The sequence below is a fragment of the Zeus faber genome (genome assembly GCF_960531495.2).
Source record: "Zeus faber genome assembly, chromosome: 16".
Classification (NCBI taxonomy): domain Eukaryota; kingdom Metazoa; phylum Chordata; class Actinopteri; order Zeiformes; family Zeidae; genus Zeus; species Zeus faber.
In genome coordinates this window covers 29,560,512-29,587,797 of record NC_137202.1, presented here as the reverse complement: position 1 = coordinate 29,587,797, position 27,286 = coordinate 29,560,512, and the positions used below count along the sequence as shown (strand labels likewise).

The following is a 27,286-nucleotide window of genomic DNA, read 5'->3' as shown; positions in this document are numbered from 1 at the left end:
TGTGATGCACCGTAACAGGACACGCTGGCTGCCCTGGGAGCAAAGCTTGGACTGCACCTTCAGGTTCCTGCGTTTCTAATGTGGAGGAACAGAAAAACACCTTAACCTGTGAAGTTCCAGCTTCCCAGTGTGGAAGCACCATGTCACCAGCAGCAAACTGTGCAGTGAATAACAATGTCATTCAACTCTGTTGTGTCGGTCACGATCATTTCAACACAGGAAGTTAAGGCGTCATGTGACCGCAGTGAGGTGGGAGATGTCTTCCAGAGGTCAGAGGTCAAACCAAAGCGTGTACAAAGAAAGCATCTCGATTTTTTTGTTCTGCTTTTTTGACACAGAGAAACATGTTACATGGGAAAGGGGATTTAATAATATTGCATTAATATTATATTAATATTATAATATATAATGACTAGAATAATAAACACTCCTTATAAAGCACCGTAGGCTAACAACGTAGGCTATGGTGTGCTGCACGAGAAATAAATGTCTTTTTAAATGTTTAAAAGACAAACCACAGTAAAGGAGTTAAATCAAAACGTTAATGAATAGAGCTGAGTGGTGATTGAAAGGGTCACCAGTCCATTCAATATCAATTCAAATTGTAACCCAATATTGAAGCCACGGCTCATGATACGATTCTACATCGATATGTTGACATTTTATACACTGACCTTTACCATCTGACCTGCATCACAAAATATTTCACAGAACGAATTCAGTCTGATACAGAAATTAAATATTTCAATTCATTTGTGAACATGGTGGTTTTGGAGGGAAGTATAAAATCATTGCATAACTTCTACTTTGGAATCGATTCAGAAATTGAAACGATATATTTGAATTGTATATAATTTTTGTAGTTTTATTTTATTTTTCAACCCAGCCCGACTCATTTATTATATATATTGTTTTAGAGAATCAAGAAAGGAAAACACATTTCTAAAACAATAATACGATTGGGAGATGAAACACCGTTTGGGTGGTGCTGCCCTCAGCGCTCCGCCTCTGGCTTCATCACAATCCGTCGGCAGCTGCTCTCCAGAACGTTGGCAGCGAGCCCAGCTTCACTTTAGATCGTCGCTTTTATTTGACAGCAACAGAAACTTGGTGACAGCCTAAAGGTTTTCTGTCCTAATTGGCTGAATGCACCAGAGAAGGCCCTGGTACAGTAGGTACAGGGTCATCCAGGCGGCGCTTCACGTGACACAGGATCCAGCAGCTCCACTGCATCACTACATTATTGATGCAGCTGAAGCGCTTTGCCTCCATCCACTAACAAAATGTTCAACACCGCCTTCTTTTTAATGTTTTTGTTATACTGTAGTTCCACATGTAGCTGCATTAAAAACTAAGCTCTTGTTTTAATTTATTCATTTATTTATTTGTTTGTTTGTTTATTTTTGTTTGTTTGTTTGTCTTGTTTTAATTTTTATTTGAAAATGCATCAACTTCACATTATTTTAGAATCTGTGACATTGCCCAGACAATGAAGCGTACAGAAGCAGAGAACAGTCAACGTCAGTCATTTTGTATTTATACCTTTACAGTTTTTTGTGAATAAAACAAACATTTTCATACATTCTTTTGACAGCTCAACAAAAATTTGACCTTGCTGTATGGGCTTAATGTGCTCAGCCCTCCAAATCTGGAAAAAACAAAACAAAAGTCCCTTCTGGATTCTAAGAGAGAGACATGTTTCATGAGAGTGAGACATGAATTGTACCTGTCTTATCACCCATAGAAGGTGGGTGTGGTTTTAGCCATTTCCTTGTTGTGTCCTTTCTTCTTGCTGCCAGGAGCATCAATACAAATGTCTTATCATAGTGGCTGAATATACAGTATCACATTTGAAAGGAATAACAACCCCCAACAGGTTCTGGTTTCTTGTGTATCTCCTGCTGATGTGGAGAAGAGCCTTCCCAGAAACCTCGATTTGTCGGGTGGTGTATTTCCCTCATTTCACAGGATCTGCGCTCGGCTCTTTTATCACCAACATGTTCAACGTAACACTTCTTGATTTTTTTTGTGTGGGTGGAGTGGACCGTAGAGCTCTGACTCTGGCAGCGCCACGGCCGAGCAGCCACCAGGAGAACTGCACCGTTCACAATTCACTTTTAGTTTTACTTTGTTGTTTTTTTCTGACATCACACGCCTCCACCGCCCACATGGTTCAGCAGCAGCTGATCCAGCTTCAGCTGCGACTCTGAGCTCTGTCCCCGTGTCGCCCTCATCCTCTAAACAAAACAAACACTGGGCGTCCTGCAGACACCACCCTCTGTGTTGGCTGCACCCCAGCAGCTTAAATATCTATCAAAACTCAGTTTCTCCTTTGTGTTCATGGAAACACACCCTGACATGTACGACAACGTCAGTGACTTGTTTGATTTTTTATTTTGAGCATCTCAACAAATTGATTCAATTTGGATTAATTTTGTGTTTTATGTTGATATAATGAAGATCAGAGGGAGCTGATGTTGAATCCACTCTACTCCACCTCAACTCTGTGTGTGTGTGTGTGTGTGTGTGTGTGTGTGTGTGTGTGTGTGTGTGTGTGTGTGTGTGTGTGTGTGTGTGTGTGTGTGTGTGTGTGTGTGTGTGTGTGTGGGGTCTTGATGATGAAATGTGTGTCTTTGCTGTGGGCTCTGCAGGTTGGGTGTGGTCGGCAGGGTGAAGAGGTTCCTCATGTGGTTCATGGTCGTCTACATCTCCATTCCCTTCCTCGTCAAACTCTGTCCGTCCATCCAGGCCAAACTCGTCTTCCTCAACTTCGGTGAGTGCATCGTCGTTCCTGGTGCCGAGGAGGAGGAAGGCGGAGGTTCTGACGCTCTGTCCGTACGTTAAAGATGAAATGATTCTATGGAGACAAATTGCCTTTCACCACTGGAGTCAGGGTAGTGGGGGTGACGGGCAAATTGCCAAATGAACAAATCCCACAATGCATTTCTTCTACGTAATAAAAATGTTTCAGAATGAGTTTGACGACAAAGATGATGCAGGAAATGTACATTTAATCCAACACGGTTGGAAATTGACACTGATGCCTTCCTAAGTCCTTGAATTTTGTTTTGTAATAGCAGAATGAACCCTGTGCTCCTAAAGCTCCCCCTAACCTCCCACCAGATTTAGAGCTCAACCTGGAAGCAAAAGATTTCAGTTTAAGATGAAAATTTTTAAATGCAGCTCGCAAAGGCTTAATCTTTAATATAATCCGTATCATGGAAAACACAGATGTTGAACATTTTATTCCAAATTCCTCTTGAAAGGCAGAAAATTATTCATTTTGGGGACTTTGTGTCTGCCATTGACAATCGATGCTGTAAACATGTGTGTGTGTGTGTGTGTGTGTGTGTGTGTGTGTGTGTGTGTGTGTGTGTGTGTGTGTGTGTGTGTGTGTGTGTGTGTGTGTGTGTGTGTGTGTGTGTGTGTGTGTGTGTGTGTGTGTGTGTGTGTGCGCGTCTCTGTCTGTGTGCGCGTCTGTGTGTACAGTGAGGCTGCCATACTTCATTGACCTGAAGAGGCCTCAGGATCAGGGCCTGAATCACACCATCAACTACTACCTGGAGCCTGAGGCGGGTTTACAGATAGGAGTCTGGTAGGATACATACATATAAACACACACATACATGCATATACACACATACATATACATGCATATAAACACACATACATATATACAAACATACAGTACAAACACGCTTAGTTAGTGTGTGTGTGTGTGTGTGTGTGTGTGTGTGTGTCAGGCACACGGTTCCGGTCCAGATGTGGAGAGAGGCGCAAGGAAAGGACAGAGAGTGGTACGACGCCACGTTACTCAACACACAGCCAGTAATACTCTATCTCCACGGCAACGCCGGCACCAGGTACACACAGCTTTCTCAGGTGTATTTCTGCCAAATCCTTCATTAGTCTTGTGTAACAGCGAGTCAGGGTCACAGATTGTGTTCATGTTTGACCTTTTGTTTCTGTTTAGAGGAGGAGACCACAGAGTGCAGCTGTACAAGGTACACACACAGACACACACACACACACACACACACACACATTAAAAATAGACACACCAGGGTTTGGGGGTAACTCAGTGGGGTCATTTATTTAATCCAGCCTAAACATTCTCTTTCTTCTCTCCCTCTCAGGTCCTCAGTTCGTTGGGCTACCATGTCGTCACATTTGACTATAGAGGTACTCCAATTCTTTGTTCATTTACATGTTTATATACCTGTGGCTGTTCCCACGGCCACACCCACTCCAGTGGTGTTTTCAGAGCCAGCAGACAGACAGAAGATGGAGTAGAAAACACACCAGTTTATTGTAAAGAGAGGGCTAGGTGCAACAAGCCCAGAGCCGATGGTAAACATGTCATGACAAGGGCTCTTCTCCTCTGTGGGGACGAGGGTTTTACCTGTTGTTTGATTAGTCTAATGAGCAACAGGTGTACAGCCACCCTGGCCCTGGGCCCAATTACCTAGACCTAGGACAGGTGTGGCTGCTTAAAGTGTGTGTGTGTGTGTGTGTGTGTGTGTGTGTGTGTGTGTGTGTGTGTGTGTGTGTGTGTGTGTGTGTGTGTGTGTGTGTGTGTGTGTGTGTGTGTGTGTGTGTGTGTGTGTGTGTGTGTGTGTGTTGCAGGGTGGGGGGACTCTGACGGCAGCCCGTCAGAGAGTGGAATGACCTCAGACGCTCTGTTCGTCTACACGCAGCTTAAACAGAGAATCAGCAGAAAACCACTGTACATCTGGGGCCACTCACTGGGAACAGGGTAACACACACACACACACACACACACTAGGAACAGGGTAACACACACACACACTAGGAACAGGGTAACACACACACACACTCGGAACAGGGTAACACACACACACTCGGAACAGGGTAACACACACACACTCGGAACAGGGTAACACACACACACTCGGAACAGGGTAACACACACACACTCGGAACAGGGTAACACACACAAACTCGGAACAGGGTAACACACACACACTCGGAACAGGGTAACACACACACACTCGGAACAGGGTAACACACACACACACACACACACACTAGGAACAGGGTAACACACACACACACTAGGAACAGGGTAACACACACACACACTCGGAACAGGGTAACACACACACACTCGGAACAGGGTAACACACACACACTCGGAACAGGGTAACACACACACACTCGGAACAGGGTAACACACACACACTCGGAACAGGGTAACACACACACACTCGGAACAGGGTAACACACACAAACTCGGAACAGGGTAACACACACACTAGGAACAGGGTAACACACACACTAGGAACAGGGTAACACACACACACTAGGAACAGGGTAACACACACACACTAGGAACAGGGTAACACACACACACTCGGAACAGGGTAACACACACACACTCGGAACAGGGTAACACACACACACTAGGAACAGGGTAACGCACACACACACTAGGAACAGGGTAACGCACACACACACTAGGAACAGGGTAACACACACACACTAGGAACAGGGTAACGCACACACACACTAGGAACAGGGTAACACACACACACTAGGAACAGGGTAACACACACACACTAGGAACAGGGTAACACACACACTAGGAACAGGGTAACACACACACACTAGGAACAGGGTAACACACACACACTAGGAACAGGGTAACACACACACACTCGGAACAGGGTAACACACACACACTAGGAACAGAGTAACACACACACACTAGGAACAGGGTAACACACACACACACACACTAGGAACAGGGTAACACACACACTAGGAACAGGGTAACACACACACACTAGGAACAGGGTAACACACACACACTAGGAACAGGGTAACACACACACACACTAGGAACAGGGTAACACACTAGGAACAGGGTAACACACACACACTAGGAACAGGGTAACACACACACACTAGGAACAGCGTAACACACACACACACTAGGAACAGGGTAACACACACACACACACTAGGAACAGGGTAACACTAACACACACACACTAGGAACAGGGTAACACTAACACACACACACTAGGAACAGCATAACACACACACACACTAGGAACAGCGTAACACACACACTAGGAACAGCGTAACACACACACACACTAGGAACAGCGTAACACACACACACACTAGGAACAGGGTAACACACACACACTAGGAACAGCGTAACACACACACACTAGGAACAGGGTAACACACACACACTAGGAACAGGGTAACACACACACACTAGGAACAGCGTAACACACACACACACTAGGAACAGGGTAACACACACACTAGGAACAGGGTAACACACACACACTAGGAACAGGGTAACACACACACACACTAGGAACAGGGTAACACACACACTAGGAACAGGGTAACACACACACTAGGAACAGCGTAACACACACACACACACTAGGAACAGGGTAACACACACACACACTAGGAACAGGGTAACACACACACACACTAGGAACAGGGTAACACTAACACACACACACTAGGAACAGGGTAACACTAACACACACACACTAGGAACAGGGTAACACACACACTAGGAACAGGGTAACACACACACACTAGGAACAGGGTAACACACACACACACTAGGAACAGGGTAACACACACACTAGGAACAGCGTAACACACACACACACACTAGGAACAGCGTAACACACACACACACACTAGGAACAGCGTAACACACACACACACACTAGGAACAGGGTAACACACACACACACTAGGAACAGGGTAACACTAACACACACACACTAGGAACAGGGTAACACACACACACACACTAGGAACAGGGTAACACTAACACACACACACTAGGAACAGCGTAACACACACACACACTAGGAACAGGGTAACACACACACACACTAGGAACAGGGTAACACACACACACTAGGAACAGGGTAACACACACACACTAGGAACAGGGTAACACACACACACACTAGGAACAGGGTAACACACACACACACTAGGAACAGGGTAACACACACACACTAGGAACAGGGTAACGCACACACACACTAGGAACAGGGTAACACACACCTCCATTTGGTCCTTTATACTTTAGATCTTCTACCTTGTTGACATAAGATAAACATGTTGAGTTGGAAGTAAAGATGGACTGATACAGTGTTTTCTGTTGTACCTTTATCCTGAGAGTTCTGATACTTTCTAAAAGTTTGCTGTGGACTTGTGACCACGCCCCTAGTCACATGACTTATCTGCACATAATGATACAGGATATATGCCCATATAAGGTAATCTGCATTGACACTGCATTTGCACGGAACACGGGGGACGGCAAACAAGTCATGTTAGCGGACGAGAGCACGGCGGCAGAGACCCCCAGCGACGGAACGCGGTGTTCCCCTGCAACGATAAAATATTTTAACACCGTTACGTCGGCGAGAAAGTGTGACCTGGTGGAGGACGCTCCCCCGGAACATCACACTTTAATGGCCTAAGTAAAAACCATTGATTGATATGAAAGTTGTTTTCTCTGTTAAGTCATTTCTCGCTGGTTAGTGCTTGTAGCGAGGAAGCAGATGGAGGATAATAATAATAATATAATAATAATAATAATAATAATAATAATATCATTAAATATGGATCATTAATAATAAAAGACAGGCCTCTCTTGCCATCACTCAGTTTACAGTTTACTCAGATCATTGATCACTAATAAACACGTCTCTATAGACGCTCTCTCTTCTCCAAGCCACCAACAATATCTATACATTTATCAAAATGCAAAATGATGTCCATTGTCAAAGCTGCTTGAAGTTTGCAATAAAATATTAGTAATAAGCTGCATTTTGTATAGCTACATGCATTCCTAACATTCTTAAATATACTAACAGACACGAAATAAGTTATTTTAATATATTTTATCTGTGTTTATATTTGAACTATTTTAGTCTTTGTAGATCACCATAGCAACACCTCATCATCAACCTCATCATAGCAACACATCGTCCTGTTTGGCCCCGCCCCCTGTGCTCTATGTGACTGCAGCCTCCATCCACACAACAGATAAGAGGCTGGAGCGGAGGGTGGAGCGGAGGGTGGAGGGTTGGAACAGAACACTTCAGATGCAACAAACAATTGATCTGCTTTTCAACGAGCTGTCGCTCAACGTCACTTGTTTATTTTACATCTAATTATGTCACAATGTTTACAACCTTTCCTCATGTCATCCCACTGAGAAAACATTTCACTAGTTTTCATTTCTTTATTCTTCAGAGTGGCTACAAACCTGGTCAGACGGCTCTGTGACGCTGGTATGAACACACACACACACACAGGTCGTGTGTCTGATTCTATTTTTGTTTTTAATAACAGTAAAATCCCATTTTATTTCAAACTCCTTCCTGTGCTATGTCCAGAGAGTAACGTTTCCGCCGCAGGTTTCCAGAAGGAAGCGATGCCACTTCCTGTTCCTAGTCTCTTCTCTTGCCCGATTGTTGTGGAAATGAAGAATTCCACCTTCATCTGTTTCCTGCTGAACTGTGGTTCTGTTCTAACCGGACGTTGGTTTGTGTGACAGGAAGTGCCCCGGACGCCCTGATCCTGGAGTCTCCGTTCACCAACATCAGAGAGGAGGCCAAGAGCCACCCCTTCTCCATGGTACACACACACACACACACACTCTCACACACACACACACACACACACACACAGTGTCACCACCTTCCTCTCCTCTCAGGTGTACAGGTACCTGCCGGGGTTCGACTGGTTCTTTCTGGACGCCATCACAGCCAACGACATCCAATTTGCCAGCGATGAGAAGTACGTCAATGACATCATGACGCTAACGCATCACGTTGATAAAACTGTAAAAACAATATAAAGCGTCGCAGCAGCGGCGTAGTAACAATTGACAGTTTGCTTTGGCGACGGAGGTGATTCTCAGTAAATAAGTAGAATCCAGGACGGTGACGTGGAGCTCCCCCTCTGGCCCCAGGAGGTACTACAACAACACTCCTTCTTGAAGGTGAACCCTTCTCCACCTGTCTGTCTCTCTGTCTGTCTCTCTGTTTCCAGTGTGAACCACATCTGGTGTCCGGTCCTCATCCTCCACGCTGAGGATGACGGTGTGGTTCCTTTCCATCTGGGGAAGAAGGTCAGCGTCTGAGCTCCGCCTCCGTCCTCCTGATGGTGTCGCTCATGTTTTAGTTTGTTTGGGAGGTGCTGTGACCTTTGACCTCCTTGTGCCCTTGAGCGTATCAGGCTGCTTTTCCTCTTATCAGTGTGTGTTACCATGGTAACCGTGGTGAGATTACACCTCCCAGTGTCACCGGTGATGCATTACCGGGACCACTCACGGCAGTGGATCATATTCCAGAGAATTAGCTGAATATTATGGTCTGCTTTCACAACCCAATGTGTTTGAGCTCAAACTAACTTAAGGTTCATTTATCAACATTTCAGGCTTTGTTTTAACAACGTGTCAACAACTTTATCACCAGTTTCCTTACAAATGACAAACATCCTCTTCCTCCTCTTCCTCATCTTCATCTTCCTCCTCTTCCTCCTCCTCACAGCTGTACAACATGGCGGCCCAGTCAAAGAGCCTCGCCGGCCACAAGGTGCAGTTCATCCCCTTCCCCCCCGCTCTGGCCTACAAACACAAGTTCATCTACAGGAGCCCGGAGCTGCCACACATCCTCAGGTAGCACCACCCGCCAGCGCCCCACCCCCACCCCCACACCACTCCACCCACCACTAACTACAACACTTTGTTTCCTCCGTTTCAGTGACTTCCTGGGCACCGTGCATCCACACGCATAGAGCCGGACCACCAGCCCCACACACACACACACACACATGCTAACGTCCCGTTTTTGGGATGCTACGTATCCATGGTAACGGAGCGGACATCGACGCATGAAGCTAGAACATAACAAACATCATTACAATCTCTTAGCATTCCCATGTGCGCACACACACACACACACACACACACACACACACACACGTGAGACTAAAGACTGTACTGTACACACACACACACACACACAGCTGTAGTGTTTTAATATACTTATTAATCTGCTTCGATTGTTTTGGTTTCTTGATTGAACTGTTTGATCCATTTATCAGATGGAGTTGAGCTCTGTGAAGGTGTTTGCTCAGCTGCAGCACCAGCGTCAGAGCTTTTGAAACAGGACGTTCTTCATTTTTTACTCAAAACGTGTTATTGGGCAGGACCTGCTTTTAAAACGCTCTGATGCTGACGACCATGTGGCTGCCAGAGGCGGCAGAACAACAACGTTGGGTCCAATTGTTTTATTTACGTTGTGTTGGAACACCACACTGTGGACCTGGAGGACTGAACAGGCTGAACACCTGCGCGGCTGAAGACGCTGAGAAGTTTGGACCGAAGGCTCGTTCCACTTCACCGCAACCACCTCAGGAGCTGGAGACGTTCGGATGCGGCGTCTCCGCCCGTTTCCTGGGTCGGGGATCGTCCGCCCCTCCTGGAGGAACCTTCATCTTTCTTTTTCTTTTTTTTTTTTTTTTTTTGTTCTTCATCCAGCTCACCTGCTCTGGACGTGTTTTAAAGTTTGTTTAAAGTGCAGGAGGAACACGGACACATGTTTGATCTGAAGTTGTGAAATAAAACCATGGAGCGCTTCTGGTGTCACATGTCGTCTCTTCTGGAGGAAAAACCAAAGACGTCGGGGTTCAAGTTTTCCTGGTTTCAATGAGATCCACACTGTAAAGTCTGTTCTGTAAACGACTCTAGCTCCTATTTCTTTGGGGAAAAATAATCATTTGAGCAAACTGTCCCTTAAATCACTTGGACGCTATTAACAGAACATAACGGCTGCTCGGCCAGCGCAGCCTTTATAAGTCAAAACGCTTACAAACTTGTTTTTGAACGTTGTTCCATCAGGAAAATAAATTGATCCCTAATTTATCTTAATCAATGCCACACAAGTAGTAAAACCACATTCTAAAATAATACACTAATGTGCAGATTCAGAACAAACATTTTTAACAATTCGGTTGGAGGTACAGCATGTATGATCTATACGAGGCAGATTAGCTTTGGAAGTCAAATAAACTGAAGCACATTACCCATAATGCACCTGAGACTGAGCTGGAGCTCCTAAACACCTTCACGAGAGAGAAGCAGAGTCTGTCTCCAGGGAGGCTTTTGGAATTCCATCATAAAATTCCATCATAAGAACATGTTTTCAAACAGCTGCTTCAGGGCGTTTCCAAGTCTCCTGATTGGGCGTGGCTCGCCAGGAGGTCTGGAGGTCGGACGGCTCCGCCCCCCAGATCTCGCGGGCGTTCTGGGCGATAGTTCTGTCGCTGGAGAACTTCCCGGCCCTGGCGACGTTCCGGATCAGCGTGCGGGTCCATTCCTCACGGTTTTGGATGAGATGAGACGACGTCTGGAACGTCTCGTCCCTGTTTTCTGTATCACGAGCAGCGGACTCCACGCCCGCTGATAGTGGGTTGTCCGGTTGCCCCAGGCAACGCTTATCTGGTTCCAAACACCAGCCTGTCGGCCATGTTGATGCATTGTTTAATACAGGCCCGAAAAGACATGGCGGGGCTTGATTTATTCATCCTGAAAGAATCTATAAACCCTTCTTGTAGTTTAAACAAATGAATTTGTTGAAATAAATACATTGAGATGTTGATGAACCGCCCCCAGGATGAGTTTTGCATCAGTTTCGAGCCTTAAAATCCTTCTCCAAACCAGAATGTCACAGTCACATCCGTCTTGATGTCTTTTTTTTCAATATGTCTGAATCAAAGTAACATTGGGTTTAACTTAAAAGGAATGCTGGTGATGGCTGCGGTTCGGTGCACACACCTTCATAAGTGGGCGTGGCAATGGAGGAAAGGCGGAGAGAACGTTGGGAAAGGTGTCGCCAAACCGACCTTGTAGAGCCGGCTGACTCTCCGCTGCAGCGGACGTTCGCCTCGTAATCTGCAACAACCTTGAACCTGAGGAGGGAACGGTTCACAGTCACTGAGTGGATTTCAAAGTAAAAGCCAATGAGGATCCAGCTGCTTCCAGAAGGACCTGGACCCCGAAACATCCAAAAACAACAACTCACCGATCACCACCGTGTATCAGTCAGTCGTCTCACAAGACGCCTAATAAATACGCACAGAATTAGGCTTGAGCGGTGGCATTCATATCCTGGTTCCTGTTCCTCTCTCACTCCTGGTACGGTGCCCCGCCCAGCCCCCCTGCCGGGGCCCAGCAGCGCCTCCGCCTCCCTGCAGAGCTCCGGTTCCGTCCCGCTCTGACCCCGGGCCAGACGCAGCTCGGGGGCACGCTGGTAGGATACCCGGGCGTGGCCCCTGCAACCGCAGCACCAGAGTGAGATCCACCAGGTGACGTGCAGCGCCGACTTTTAATTGTGCCTAAAAGCCTGGGATGTTCAACCTGTGGTCTGTAGCCCACGAGGGTGCAGTGAGTGACCGGCCCGGTCGTTGGCCAAACAGAGACGTTCATCATTTTCCTGGTGGTTTCAGGTCAACTCCTACTGTTTTTAGGGGGGTTCTCCGGCTCGCCATGAGTCAGAAAAGGTTGTTGTATATTTTGGGATTGTTCATGCTGTTCACACATTTCAAGACAGGAAGAGGGTTACCATGGTAACAGACGCTGCAGAGCTCTGCTGCCGCGGCTACAAAAGAAAATGTGAAGCTGCGAAACAACAACAAGGGGTACAAGGGGTAGTACTACAGAAGTACTACATATCCGTCTTTAATAGACTATAAAGTACACGGGTCCTTTTTTCCTGCAGACGAGTGCTCAGCATCTTGCTTTTGATAGATATAAATATAAATCCTGATTTAAAGAATGAACATGGATATAAATCTGGGTTGTTTTTTGAACTAAATGTACATAAATGTAAATCCAGAAAACAAAAACTCAAGTATCACTACTGTGTTAAATGTAGTACATATATAATATACTTAAGCAAGTACTTAAGTATTTGTACTTAGTTCTTTTCCATCACTGGTGAGTTCAGACGCAGCCCGGGTGTAGTTCCCCTCTCCACCCTGAGGGGGCAGCAAAGAGAGGCTGAGCTCTTCCTCCTTTTCTGACGGAGCTGCACTTCTCCACCCGGAGCTACGTCCGCCACGTCAATCCACCTTTTAGGTGCGTGAGACATGTTTTTTTAATAAAGCTACGGAAACGCAAAGCTTCCACCAACGGGGCGATGCCTCGCCCGAGGGCGCGGCGAGTCCGGGTGGAGCCGCAGCCGCTTGAGCTCGTTCTCCTGGAGCGACCCCCGCTGCGCCGCGCCGAGCTCGTCTGTTTGCAGAGTATTACTGGATGGAAATGAAGGAGCGGGTTCTGAGCGACGCGGCGGGAGGCTGCGTGCACCTGCTCGGCTGGGGCCACGTCGCTGATGATGACGTCGTCGTCGTCGATGACGTCACAAAGCTTCCTGTGCTGCTGCGGGTCGCGCAGGAAGCCGTCTCCGATCCTCCGCACGACACGGTTCAACCGGGTGTCACCGGGGGGTGTCACCGGGGGGGGTGTCACCGACGACCTGATACCTGATGACCACGGCGAGCTACATCATAATGACAGGACATATGAATGATTCTCAATTTCCTTCCACACAAGGAGCCTCAGTTTGATCCTCATTCGGCCACTGACGCCATTTGATCAGATTTCGTCTTTGGATCCAATCAGGGATCAATATTTGACGTTGTTACATTGTTTTGTGTCGTTAGATTCAGTGTCTCTTCGGGAGGTGACAGTGAAACGTGGATCCAAACAGTCATCACTGGGCGACTGGACCGGCGGCCAGGTGTGGCAGGGCGTGGCCAGGTGTAGCAGGGTGTTACAGGATGTGACAGGGCGTGGCCCGGTGTGGCAGGGCGTGGCCAGGTGTAGCAGGGAGTTACAGGATGTGACAGGGCGTGGCCCGGTGTGGCAGGGCGTGGCCAGGTGTAGCAGGGTGTTACAGGATGTGACAGGGCGTGGCCAGGTGTGGCAGGGCGTGGCCAGGTGTAGCAGGGTGTTACAGGATGTGACAGGGCGTGGCCAGGTGTGGCAGGGCGTGGCCAGGTGTAGCAGGGTGTTACAGGATGTGACAGGGCGTGGCCAGGTGTGGCAGGGCGTGGCCAGGTGTAGCAGGGTGTTACAGGATGTGACAGGGCGTGGCCAGGTGTGGCAGGGCGTGGCCAGGTGTAGCAGGGTGTTACAGGATGTGACAGGGCGTGGCCAGGTGTGGCAGGGCGTGGCCAGGTGTAGCAGGGTGTTACAGGATGTGACAGGGCGTGGCCAGGTGTGGCAGGGTGTTACAGGATGTGACAGGGCGTGGCAGGCCCAGTCAACCGTTCCCAAGACCAGCGGTGTCCTCCAGCTCCTCCAGATCCAAACCTAACTGCACACACACACACACACACACACACACACACACACACACACACACACACACACAGAATCAAATTCCCACAATGCACCTGGGTCCAGCTCCCTGAAAGGATCAGATCTCCTCACAGGGTTTAGTCTTCAGAGTCTTATCGAGGAGCAGCTGAGCAAGGCAGCTCCAGCAGCATGAGCCACCAGATCTTCTTCCTTCTACTGGAGAGCGGAAGGAAACGGTCCCTCACCATGGGGTCCCTCTCGTAGTAGTGGTGCCGGGTGCGGATCCACCTCCCCACCAGCTGGTCCCGCACCGTGCGGGCCACGGACAGGTAGTCGTCCCGGGCCGTGGCCACGTTGCGGTCCGTGCCCAGGGTGACGTGCAGGTGTCGGTTGAAGCTCCGCTTGAGCGCCGTCACGTTGCCCAGCCCCCCCGGCCACGGAGTCCAGGCCCCGGACGCTGATCCGCCTCCTGGGCTCCGCCGCCATCTTGGAGCGGTTTCTGCCGTGGACTGAGCGCGAAACGCAGCGCGATGATGTATTGATGTTGGAATATCAATATTTTTAAATTCTGCAAAGACAAGTTCTTAAATGTAACATCACTGTTTTCATCACATTCTCATCCATCGTATTAAAGTTCTGCCACTTGTTCGAGAGGAGGGAACTCAAACAACTCAAAAAGAGCACAATCAAACGGTGCCTAAGCTTCCACTTCTGCTCCCTTCCTGCTTTTCTTTTCCCAGCACAAAAGGTGGAGAAATCGTTAACGTTCCAGGGTTTAATGAACATTTCTATGGGAGAGGATTAGGGCCACATGAAAAAAATAAATAAATAAATACTGACATGGTGGAAAACAACTATTATAGTTCTGAGAAATGATCGGTACAAACACCTGTAAAATCCAATTTAATGTGAGAATCCATTCATTGAATACAGTACATCAACTGTTACATTCCATTTATTATAAATACGTCTACATCTGCCACCATGAAGCTCAAACAACACCAATGAACAGTTCATAGAAGTCACATCCCTTCACAAAGTACAAAACATTCACGCGTCCGGAGGTCTGAAACAAACGTACATTCTGTAAAGTCGAGAGGTCCGGGGCGGTTCTCCCAGAGGATAATGGCACGTTACGGCTCTTCAAAGAACGCAAACTCTGAACGGTAAAAACACAATCTGAATCACAGCGGCACCGCCCGCCCGTCCAGAGCCTCCACACAAGGTCACACGCAAATAAATAAACAAACGCAATCTGACAGAGGGGCGGAGGGAGCGGCGGAGGGAGGGGCGGAGGGAGGGGCGGAGGGAGAGGCGGAGGGAGAGGCGGAGGGAGCGGCGGAGGGAGCGGCGGAGGGAGCGGCGGAGGGAGGGGCACGGCGCTGTGATCTTCTGGGCTCAGCGCATCGACTCCATGTAGCGGAACATGGCTCCCAGGGCCCAGCTGGTCTCCACCTCGCTGATGGTCCTCGCCAGCTGCACACGGCCAATAAATAAATACAGTTATGAAACGCAGCTGCAGGCGGCGACACGCGGGCTCCGCTTTAGTCGTGTTTTGTTTACGTGGTCACGACTTTCTGTGGATTCATGTTTTTTTTTTTTAAGGTTGGCACACACGCACACACACACACACACACATATTTAATGATATAGTATAGTGTTATTTCACGGTAAGGGGGCGTGGCTGGTATATATAGTATATATAGTAGTGACTACGCTAGTGTAGTAAATACTGACAGACTGGGAACGAGACTAAGACCGGTGATGAGATGAGATGAGATGTATAGAGTGTGTGTGTATATATGTGTGTGTACACACACACACCTTGAGCTCCTTGTCCGGGGGGAAGCCGAGCTCACTGAGCAGGACGGAGATGTAGGTGAGATCCAGACAGAGGAACGGACTGTTTACTGGAGGGACGGACAGTCCATCACACACTGCACACACACACACACACACACACACACACACACACACACACACACACACACACACACACACACACACACACACACACACACACACACACACACACACACACACACACACACACACACACACACACGTTTTACTGCCTCACTTTACTGATTTTAATGGCTAAATGTCTCAGATTTCAAACCTAATCTCATTCATTTATGATTCTAATGTTAATAGAAAATATAATTAAAGTGTAAATATTTAATCGACGTAAATGTGAGTCGTATGTTATATGTCACGGTTTCTAGGAGTAACCACATGCATTTCATTCTGCTTCTGTGCCCGTGTGGGTGCAGTGCAGGGGAGCTGCCGCGTGGGGGCGCTGTCTCACCTCTCTTGGCAGCATCGCTGTAGTCAGACACTTTGACGGTTCCTCCTTTTGTCTCCTCTGAGAAGCAGAAAGAACAGTCTGCGTCACACACTGAGCACAGATTTGTTGTTGTTATTTATTTTTCCAATTGAGTGACATAATTAACATTATCAGTTTTGACAAATCAAATCCACGTCCAAAGCTAATATTTTTTTTTATATTCTAGAATATATTAAATAAGAGTTGCATGAGGCTAAAACAAGGCATCAACGACACCACGAGCCCTAAGAAAATATCTGATTATTAAGGAAAAACATTGACACTTTGTTTTCTTGGCACATAGAAGCAGATTTGACATATTTAACGGAGCACACGGACAAAACGGCAACAATTCAGTGCGAGTCCGTCCGGATCAGTACTGTGCCCCCGGAGCAGAGCGGTACCTATGAAGCCCAGGTCCACGGCTCGGTCGTAGTAGAAGGAGAAGGCGTAGAAGTCCATGTCTCTGGCCTCCTCCGCCTTCACCACCTTCTTGTAGAGAACCTTCTCCACCTTGTTGAGGCACGCCTCGAACACCGGCTCCCCTGCCGCGCAGACACATCCCGTTACTCTGAAACTAACATCAACCCGCGTCACGTTACCGGACGTTTGAGCCTCTTCCACCGACCTTCTTTCTGTCCCTTCACGTTGTAAACCACGTCGGCGTGTTTCCAGCTGCTGGAGTGCTCTGGGGCAAGGCAGGGGCTGACCAGCTCCACGCTGCTCCCCGCTGCTCAGAGAAAAACAGGGGAACTGCACTGTCCAATAAAATCACTGATACGACTGAAAAAATAAATAAAACATACAACATCAAAGCGTCACTGAGCTCCAAGTGTGAATCATCAGGTCAATGAAACCAGTTCAAAGTTGAAAGAATTTTTATGGTTTCTTGTGTAAATATTGTGTTTATAACAACGATGCATTTTCTGAAATAAAATAATGCCCTTGATTACAAGGTGGAGCTTAGAATAATTATTCTAAATAACTTGTAACTTTGGTTTGGAACTTTCCAACATCCATCAAGTCGCCTCCACCAGCATTTTACACACAAACTGGTTCTAATCACAGGAGACACAGCTGGTCCTGTTTAGAAAGGGGTTGAGCGCCGCCTGGTGGTGAACGGCTGTACAACTTCAAAAAGGGACAAAAACGAAAATACAACTGAGACCGCAACAAATATTTGGAAATAGAAAAATAAAATGTCTGTTTCCAGTGAATGGAGGAGGGAGAGACAACGGGAAAGAGGAGAAAATATGTAGATAGAGGAAGAGAGGGAGGTGAAAAGAGAAAACAAAAAATACAAGTGACTGGGAACTGAGAAGACAGACAGACAGACAGACAGACAGGCAGGCAGGCAGGCAGGCAGTCAGACAGGCAGACAGACAGACAGATGAGGGAGAGGAGGAGAGTAGCAGTGGCAGAGTGATGAGGAACACAGGGAGGTTGTGGATCTGGAGCTTCTTAAAGCTGCAGCAGCTAAATCACACCAACATCTGCCAGGCAAGGAATTAATCTTGGTGTTATTAAAAGATTAGATAATGGCTTATTTATCCTCCACGCCCAGACGGCCGTGGAAGTGGGGCGCTGTGGGTCAGGAGGTGGAGCACGTCGTCCAGTAATCACAGGGTTGCTGGTTCCGTACCTTCGTCTCGTGGTGCCCTTGTGACCACCAGAAACACCAGACCCCAGAAATGACAGAATCCTTTGTGGAAAGCTGGTTTGGTGCCGCTTTTCAAGATGAATACTCATGTTGCTCCTTTTTATGTTGTGGATGTGGATATATCTCCCGGCCCTATGTGGGTGTTTTCATGTGTTCATGTCTTTGTTTTTCATTTGCGAGCTGCCTTTCCCGGCCATGAAGAGCCCTCTTGGAAATGAGATGAATATCAATGTGGCTTCCATTGGTAAATAAAGGTTAAAAAAGGAGTTCATTTTTAGTTCAGCATGGACCGTAGAACAGTACGTACAGGACGCTCCCTGGGCCTCCACGCCTCCCAAGATGGCCACCCTGGCAGACATCAGGCCCAGGCCCAGGTAGCTGCACAGAACAGAACATGACGCATGAGTGTCATCAGCGAAAATACTTTACTTCCACATTATTATTCACAAACTTTCAGTGAGAAACATGATACGCATTTCCATAGTGAGCCACGAGCAGAATAAAATAATAACAACAATCTCTATGGATTTATACTGTATAAATATAAAGCACAAATACTCAATACAAAAAAGAAATATATATATATATATATATATATATATATATATATATATATATATATATATATATATATATATATATATATATATATATATATATATATATATATATATATATATATATAATAATGTAATATAAAATAAATAATAATAATAAGATAATAATAATAATCAAAAAGCAAACAAGCAAAATGTATTGAACAAACATCTGTTAATATTATACTCACTTTCAGTTTCATATAAGATATGACTTGTGATTTGTGACAACATGGAGTCTGAAATATCTGAGTTTTGGGGACACTGCGCTGGGTGTCCATGTTTGGATGTTACCTGTGGGAGTACAGGGTGTGGCTGGTGTTGAACATCTGGAACGACCTGATGGAGTCTATCGGTGAGGTCTGGATGGTTTTCTAGACACAAGAACAAATAGAGAAATAGGAACTGATTGATTGGTAAAATTGTATACGTTAGATGTTTAACTCAACTTCAGAATGACCTACAATATATATTAATAACTATATAATAAAAGCACAAGATATGGGCCTGAATTCTAAACATAGAGACAGTAAACGTAGTAACCAACCAGCTGGAGCTCCGACTCCATTCTTAACATCTAGTTAGAAATTAGTGAAAGTGTTTTCTCACTCAACCTTTTTCCCACAGATCGTATCACTCACCAAATCTGATCCAACTGAGGATCCCTCAATTTGATCAGATTTAGTCAGATCTGACTCAGTGTCTCTGCTCGAGTTCAGGAAGTGACACTGAAACTAATCCAAACAGCCGTGACTGGACGTTCTCTAACGGCGCCGACGTCTTGGAAACGAAACGATGTTGAAGTTTAAATATTCATAATTTTTCTGGGGACCCCCTGGAGGGGTTCCCGGACCGCCCATTGAGAACCCCTGTTCTAAACGAGTCTCCTCTGGACGAATAGGAGCATTTTGAGGTGGCTATGTTGGAATTCCTGGGCAGCAGGACGTCGGGAGGACGCTCGGTCTGATCTCAATCTGGAGGAACCAATCTCTCCCCCCGAGGCGCTGAGGAGCTGAGACTGAAAAGCAGAGTGAGGGGGGCGATCCTTGGTGGACGACGCCTGACCCAAATAGAAGGCAAGACGCCCACCCACACACACATACACACACACATACACACACAGGATTAGTGGGGCATTTAGAGATTAAGCCTCCAAGATGGAGGGCCACCCCGGTAGCTTGGGAGGGAGAAGAAAGAGAGAGGAGAGAAGGAGAGAAAGAGAGAGAGAGAGATAGAGATGACTTCACCATGCTGAGGGAGAGGACGAGGAGTGAGAGTGAGAAAAGGAAGAGAGAGGAGATGGTCAGTCTTCTTCTCACCTCGTCCTGAGGAGAGAAGCTGATCTGTGTGGAACCTCCTCCCAACTCTATCATCCCCACAGTGGGCGAGTCAGCACCACGGAGACTACCTAGAGAGAGAGGAGGAGGGAGAGTGTGAGGGCAGTTAACAGGAAGCAGTCTGCTCCTCTAATCCAATAACAGGTAATCACTTCTTCTTGTTGAGATTAATCTGTTTTTTTTCAGATGGAACTCTGCTAATGTCCCCAATAACACACACGCACACGCGCACACGCACACAAGCTTCCACCTAGGCCTCAGAGAAAGGGTGGATGAATAAATGGGTGGATGAGTGAGAGATGGGTGGATGAGTGATGAGTGAGGGATGGATGGATGAGTGATGGAGTAAATAGCACATTCAAGCTATTATGATTGACCCAATCTCTTCTTCTATATGAAAATATGGACAGCGCAACGTAAACGACCACACGTGAGCATTGTAACGCAGCTAAAACGCACAAAGATATAAACTAGTCTATAAGGAGAATATTTTAGGATTTTATTAACACTTTATGATATTTTATGAATCTGGGCAGGTGTGTATGTGTGTGTGTGTGTGTGTGTGTGTGTGTGTGTGTGTGTGTGTGTGTGTGTGTGTGTGTGTGTGTGTGTGTGTGTGTGGGGATTGTGAAACGCAATCTTACCAGTGAGAAAGTTGACAGTGATCCAAGAAGAAATTCCTACACAGAGGCAGAAAGTAACAGTTTGTGGTATTAAAGCACAGGATGCAGTATTATCATAAAGTATTGTGGTGTCCTATTCACATAACAAGTACTGTAACATTAGTACAACAAATATTTTGATGAGATAACAGTGTCTGTAACAGCATGACAAGTACCATAACATGTCAAGTTTTCATTTAAATACCATCACCACCTAAAGTAATGCCACCAAAAGTATTTTAATAAGATCATATTATCACTATAATAAGTAGTTTGTACAATATGTTATTCTGTAACATCAATATTTCTAGAAGTGAATCTAGTGTACCACTAGCAGAAGCAGTATTTCTACGAGGTTATGTTGTGTACTATTAACGACGGCCCCCAAACTATTAAGGGTCTAAGGATCTACTTACTGCTTCAGTTCACTGACATTAGCATCCATGGCAAAATAGTTCATCTGCTCCTGGTGCATTAGTGCCTTTTACCAGCGCCCGTATTAGTGCCCTTCAACCCCCGGCCACGGCAGAGGAGTGGGATAGAAACTATATCATTGGAGCTTTGCCATAAAACTCTTATGGAGAGATTGCTAAGAAGCAATTTAAAAAACAAACAAACAGGCATCGGGAGCGAGGGAGAGATGGAGAGCGGGAGGCGGGGATCAGTGATCTGGAGGCGGTTACTTAGCAACCCTGAACACTTGCTCCCGTTCATCTGCTCGGTCCGCCAGCACCAAACACCACTTAGACTTTTAGATTAACAATAAGTCGCTTTGATTCAGGGTCATCAGGCCCGAGGGATAAGCATCCGGGCTAAATATCTGACTGATAATAAGACAAGGGGAATCTGGTCAGAGGGGAGAGAGGGACAGAGCGAGAGAGCGAGAGAGCGAGAGAGAGAGAGAGAGCGAGAGCAAAGGGGAATCTGTCCATTAGGCTCTGGGGGTTTGGGGAAGGAAACCTGGAAAAGGAGAAACAGAACTGATTAAGGACTTTGACTTTAGCAGTGAGCCAGCTCCAAAACACTGCAGGGAAGAAGGTTTTTCAGAAGCAGAAATAAATAAATGACAGACAGACAGACAGACAGACAGACAGACAACCCCTGCTCTTCCTCCTCACCCTCTCCCCTCCTACTCCCCCAAGATTAAGTGGAACATTATCCTACATGCTCATAATTGCTTGTATGAACTACTTTAAAAAGGATTGGATTATCTCCGCTGGCTTGCTTTGCTTTGTGCCGCTGTCAAGAGTGCATTTAGAATACAAAGTCCACATCTCATTTCTATAGAAATATATACATATGAAATACATACACTAAGAATATCCAACAATCGTATTAGTGAGTTATGTTTCATTGTGGAGGCAGAGAAGCAAAGGTCAGCGTGACGGCCACATGGAGGACAGGGGGTGTCGGGGGGGGCTAATGGACCCTAAACATCTGCCTGCACGCTTTCAAAACACAAGGTTTGTCTGAGAGGCTCAACTCTGATACAAGGAGAGCGCATTATGCCTCCTAACGTCAAATTATGCTCAAACGGTTCCCAAAAGATCACAGATCTGCAAGAGGCTCAAGAAATGACCAGCGGGGGTTGAAAGCACTTTTTAAGAAAGGAAGCCACCTCACAGGTCACAGGCAGCTTAATAGAAGCATGGAGCGCAGCCCCTGTGCACAGACTTTAAATCTATTTATTGATGCCTGTCCCATTTTCATCCATCTAATTTCTATTATTCTATTATTATTCGAGTATAAAATGAAATAATTTTGTATATTTTGCAATAATTTTACTGAAAAGATGGTAGCAACTCTCATTGTGTATAAAATGTCAATAAAGCGATATAGAATTGTATCGTGAGCCTTACCATATATATGAGATTGAATCGATATTCAATTGATCCCTTGTATTGAAATCAAATCAAATAGTTTTACCCAACCCTACATCTGGCCATCTAATCATTAATGACACGACAATATGGCAAATCAATCAATGACTATGTCCTCACTTCATGGGGATTATACGACTGAAAAACAACCAAAGACAATGAATGAAACCCATCGCTCAGCCCTGATTTCCAGTGACAGACTGGATGAGCAGGCTTTTGGTCGGGTCCAGAACCGACGCTGTAGTGTACCTTCATCAGAACCATCCATGATGGACACGCTGTCGTCTCGGGACAGGAACGGAGACTCTGCGAACACCGCCCTCACCTGGACGCAAAGGAAACTGCACGTTATAGAGCTCCCGAACCAAGAGATCGGAATTTATCTCCCTGACTTTGTTCTCTCTCTCTCACACACACACACACACACACACACACACACACACACACACACACACACACACACACACACACACACACACACACACACACACACACACACACACACACACACACACACACACACACACACGGCTCAATGAATGGAGAGTAAACTGGACATTCAAACACTTGAAGCTGCCTGACCGGTGTGGTTTTAGTGTGTTAAGAGGTGTGTGTGTTCAGGTGGAGAGCCTGATCAGTTTGCACAGTAACTGGGTGTCTCCTCAGGTAATCAAACACACAGGTCACTTGCGTAATCAAATCATGTCAAATTTATTTCAGCTGCAGCTCGCAGCGGCACAAGCGACTGCATCCTGGATTATATTTAGCTGTTCTACATTATGCAATTGAATTACTTTAGCTAATATCCTAGCGGGAAGCTAATGCTTCTACATCCCCAATGCTTCTCTTGATTTTTTTGGGGGGGAAAAAGTCCATTAAATCTTTTAAGTAATCAGTAATAGCAGGACTCGGCGTGCTATCCAAAATGTGAGTTAATCTGTGGCTTTGCTCCCATTACCAGACTCGTCTTGATTCAGAGAACCACAGGGGCCAACACACAGGGGCCAGTTAAGCAGAAAGGGCCAGGGAGAATAATACAACATTGTAACCACCTTTGGGCTGCACAGATACAGGTATCAGGCTGACTCACAAAAAGACCTTTCTCTTCATGTTACACCTGGACTCCCCCACAGACTGACACACTGTGAATGCTAACCCTCACCTCCTTATCCCAAGACACTAATTCACCACAACGTTGAACACAAGCTTCCATCGTCATGAAATTGTGAGTGAAAGAGCAAAGCACTAACACTGCCATGGTTAGGGGTTTGAGTCCCTGTGGAGCACCGTGTACCTTGTCCAGGAGATACGCAGCCTTCTCCCCGGGCAGGAGGCGCAGGCCGGCAGTGGCCTTGAGGACCAGAGGAGTCCTGTTCCAGAGTGACGAGGGGACGCTGGCCCTGGCCACTTCCAGGAGCTCCAGGATCCCAGCTTGACACTGTAGAACACCATGGACAATGAGAGCGGCCCACATGACATTATTTCAAATACAAAATACTTATTATTTTGTTTTATTTGACCTCAATTTAACAAGGAAAATCCAATTGTGGTGAAGCATTTCTTTTTCAAGGGAGACCTGGCCAAGATAAGCAGCAGAACAAAATAAAACAGTGGATATATACAATTACACAACACAACAATAAAAACAACAGCAACGGGTTTCAAGTTCTCAGGGAGAAAGCAGTGAATTACACCCGTTACTTCCTGTAACACCTACACACCTACTACTACTATGACGGCAGTCCTAGTAGCAGTAGTATTGTTGCAGAATGCCCACTGTACCTCATCTGGATCATCAGCATACTCAGACAGACCGGGCTTTATTGCTTTGAATGTTTCATGGGCTAATTTGGGAGCCTCTGAAAGAGAAAAGACAAAACACAGAGAATATAAATAACCATTCACTAGCTCATACTTTCTGTGGCTGTCTACAACTCAGATGTTTTTTTGTTTTTTTTTTTACTTTGGATTTGCCGCTTGTGTGATGCAACAGAATGGAAGGTGCTGGTGCCTGTTTTGTAATCTCATTTTATCAAATTTTATTTAATCTTTTTGCCCAAGTAACACATGACCTCCACCTACATTTCAGCTGTTATAAACCTCTTAATGACAACTCACGTCTGCATAACTAACAGGCGCTGAGCAGCGATGCATTAGTTTGCAGGGTCACAGGGTAGCGCGGAGGCTAACAATGAAGCCAAAACAGCACTTAGTCTGTGTGATTTAGCTTAGTATTTAAATGCGATAACTAAGCCATTTGGCAAAGCTTTAAAGAAAACTTTCCCCCAGTGTCCCCAGTGTCAGTGGCCGAAGCCTAATAAAAAAGGTCCAAAATGCTGTAATGAGTCTGTGTGCATTTTAACCCTGGCATCATCAAAGCACATCCCACAAATTAAGACCCAAAGCTTCTTTTGTTACACAGGGATTCAAATCTGGTAATTAATACTTTGTGCTTTTGTAGCTTTTAAATATACTAAAAGCAAATCTACGAGGCACAGGGATGACAGTATATGGAACTAAAACTAAAATTTACATCAGCCCATATGGAGGACTTCACATAGACCATGCAGTCCATTTTGGGGCAGATTTGAAAATATTAACATTAAACATATCCAAAATCCAATGAGGTCTACAAGGATTTTCTCTGCAACAACACTGCAGTCGTTGCCATGGATGGGTCACGCAGTCCTAAAATACATTTACACGCAAGAAATATTTGAAATTAATGAAACATCCAATTATATACTATTGACAAGAATTCATCACTGAATTGTGTGTGTGAATGTCAGACACAGAATTTTAGATTGTAAAATAGAGCGACTTAATGATAAATGTTCCTATTTTTTATTTATCTGTCTACTAACTAAATAGCCTCTGGTAATATGAATTCATCACAGAAAGGTTGACGGAGACTATAGTTCTACTTAAAGTCTCTCTCATACCAGATGAAGGTTGGGTTAACCTGAAAAAACATTTACAACAACATCTACAAACTAACTCAGAGATAAGTAGAAAATAAAAATAAACACCAATAATCCTGGAGCACCCGTTCAAGCTAAAATGCCAGCATCACTATGACAGGTAGTTACAGAGGAGTCTGGGTTTCACGATACCGTTGAGCTCCAGATGAAACTTGAAGACATGGATTCTGGTCCCTGTGCTCCCTGCATCGAATGTGACACCGTAAAGAAAGCGCCCGCTGACGACCTCCCCCGAGGTGGGCAGACCAAGGCTGGTCCGGGGCTGGGCATAGGCGGGCGGCGGTACGAATCCCCCGGGCGTGGAACCGGCATAGTGACGCTTCACAAACATCAGGTAGGTCAGGAGACAGACGACAAAGATAAAGATGCTGGCTAACTTTGGTATTCTCATGGTGCTTCAAGTAGAGAAAGACCATCCTGCAGTGCGGTGGAGAGCTGGGCTACACATCCATTCTCTCTTCTATCTCCCTGTAAAGTCATGAACAATAACACATAAAAAAACAGTTTGAATTGACATCAGTAAACACTGTGGTTCTCTAATTCAATAAAGTATTGTATGTAAGTATGAAAGTTGGTACAGGTCAGAGCTCAGTATTAAGTAGAAACAGGGCTGGTTATGAACTAGATAATTCTATAAACTTATTAGAACAGTTTCCTTCAGGTCAGTTAGCAAGGCAAGATCGGATTAGGAACTAGAATATATCGAACCAGTACGTTTATTTTTAAAACACAGGCAATTAAATGGATTTTCCTCTATCTCTCTCTCTACAGGTAAGAATGAAGGTAAGTATAAATGAGTTGGTTCATCTACAGCAGGTACTCGTAAATGTTCCTGAGGTAGAAGAACTTCGAAGATTTAAAAAAAAAGTAGTCTTAAACTAAAATCTGACAAAATGTCCATGTTGAAACTACCTCATGAATTCAAGTGTGAGACTATTTAACTAAGTGTAAGGCCGGGTTGGTTAAACTGGATTTCAGACAATTAAAGACGATTGAAGACTTTAACCCCTGGTGCGTATCATTACTATTTGATCTAAACAGAGAGAAATGTGCGTTTCTATCAGGGAGCACTTGTTGGAGCACACTCCACTGCGTTTACCTGGATGACACTGTTTAACATGAACATTGAACATTCATCACACAAGGGGAGGATGTTAATAGCAGGAAATGGTTACGTCTTAAATACGGCTGACGTCATTTCAACCCAACGCCGACGGGACGTGTGGTGAACGTAACTCCAACTCAACTGACGTCGTTTACAAAAACATGAGGAAGGAACTTACAAGTTACAGAAGCTGCGACTCGGCTCCGTTTCACCAAACAGCCGCGTCCGCTGGGCGGGCGAGTCGCGGTCTGATGACGTCCTTGCTCCCCACAGGAGTCGCGGTTTGATGACGTCGTCACGCGCCCTGGTGACGTGTAAGGCGCGCGTCTTTATTATGAGGTCATCTT

At 45.9% G+C, this 27,286-nt stretch overlaps 2 protein-coding genes across 3 annotated transcripts in view; one reads left to right on the top strand and one right to left on the bottom strand.

The window, feature by feature from the left end:
* The window catches only part of abhd12 (abhydrolase domain containing 12, lysophospholipase), a 32,188-nt gene extending 21,520 nt beyond the window's left edge, over positions 1-10,668 (top strand). The window contains exons 3-14 of the mRNA XM_080016093.1: positions 2,652-2,773; positions 3,490-3,595; positions 3,744-3,863; positions 3,974-4,004; positions 4,137-4,182; positions 4,627-4,756; positions 8,278-8,315; positions 8,582-8,661; positions 8,741-8,823; positions 9,079-9,157; positions 9,579-9,706; positions 9,792-10,668. Of these exons, the coding sequence (XP_079872219.1) occupies positions 2,652-2,773; positions 3,490-3,595; positions 3,744-3,863; positions 3,974-4,004; positions 4,137-4,182; positions 4,627-4,756; positions 8,278-8,315; positions 8,582-8,661; positions 8,741-8,823; positions 9,079-9,157; positions 9,579-9,706; positions 9,792-9,825 (997 nt within the window). The 3' untranslated portion in view covers positions 9,826-10,668. The remainder of the gene's footprint in view (positions 1-2,651; positions 2,774-3,489; positions 3,596-3,743; positions 3,864-3,973; positions 4,005-4,136; positions 4,183-4,626; positions 4,757-8,277; positions 8,316-8,581; positions 8,662-8,740; positions 8,824-9,078; positions 9,158-9,578; positions 9,707-9,791) is intronic.
* Positions 10,669-14,868: 4,200 nt separating this feature from the next.
* On the bottom strand, positions 14,869-27,208 carry entpd6 (ectonucleoside triphosphate diphosphohydrolase 6). 2 transcript variants are annotated; one of them, XR_013844596.1, is made up of 15 exons: positions 27,118-27,208; positions 25,967-26,302; positions 24,636-24,712; positions 24,148-24,291; positions 23,103-23,178; positions 20,956-20,991; positions 20,294-20,382; positions 19,269-19,348; positions 18,686-18,756; positions 17,347-17,448; positions 17,123-17,263; positions 16,701-16,757; positions 16,217-16,329; positions 15,474-15,868; positions 14,869-14,960 (listed from the first exon to the last, which is right to left on the bottom strand). XR_013844596.1 is itself a non-coding variant. In XM_080017148.1 (14 exons), the coding sequence occupies exons 2-14, from the start codon at positions 26,223-26,225 to the stop codon at positions 15,791-15,793; spliced, it is 1,323 nt and encodes a 440-aa protein (XP_079873274.1). In that variant the 5' UTR covers positions 26,226-26,302; positions 27,118-27,208; the 3' UTR covers positions 15,292-15,790. The 2 variants fall into 2 exon arrangements, 1 of the variants encoding a protein (XP_079873274.1); XM_080017148.1 differs by lacking the exon at positions 14,869-14,960 and having other exon boundaries at positions 15,292-15,868.
* Between the last annotated feature and the right edge of the window lie 78 nt (positions 27,209-27,286).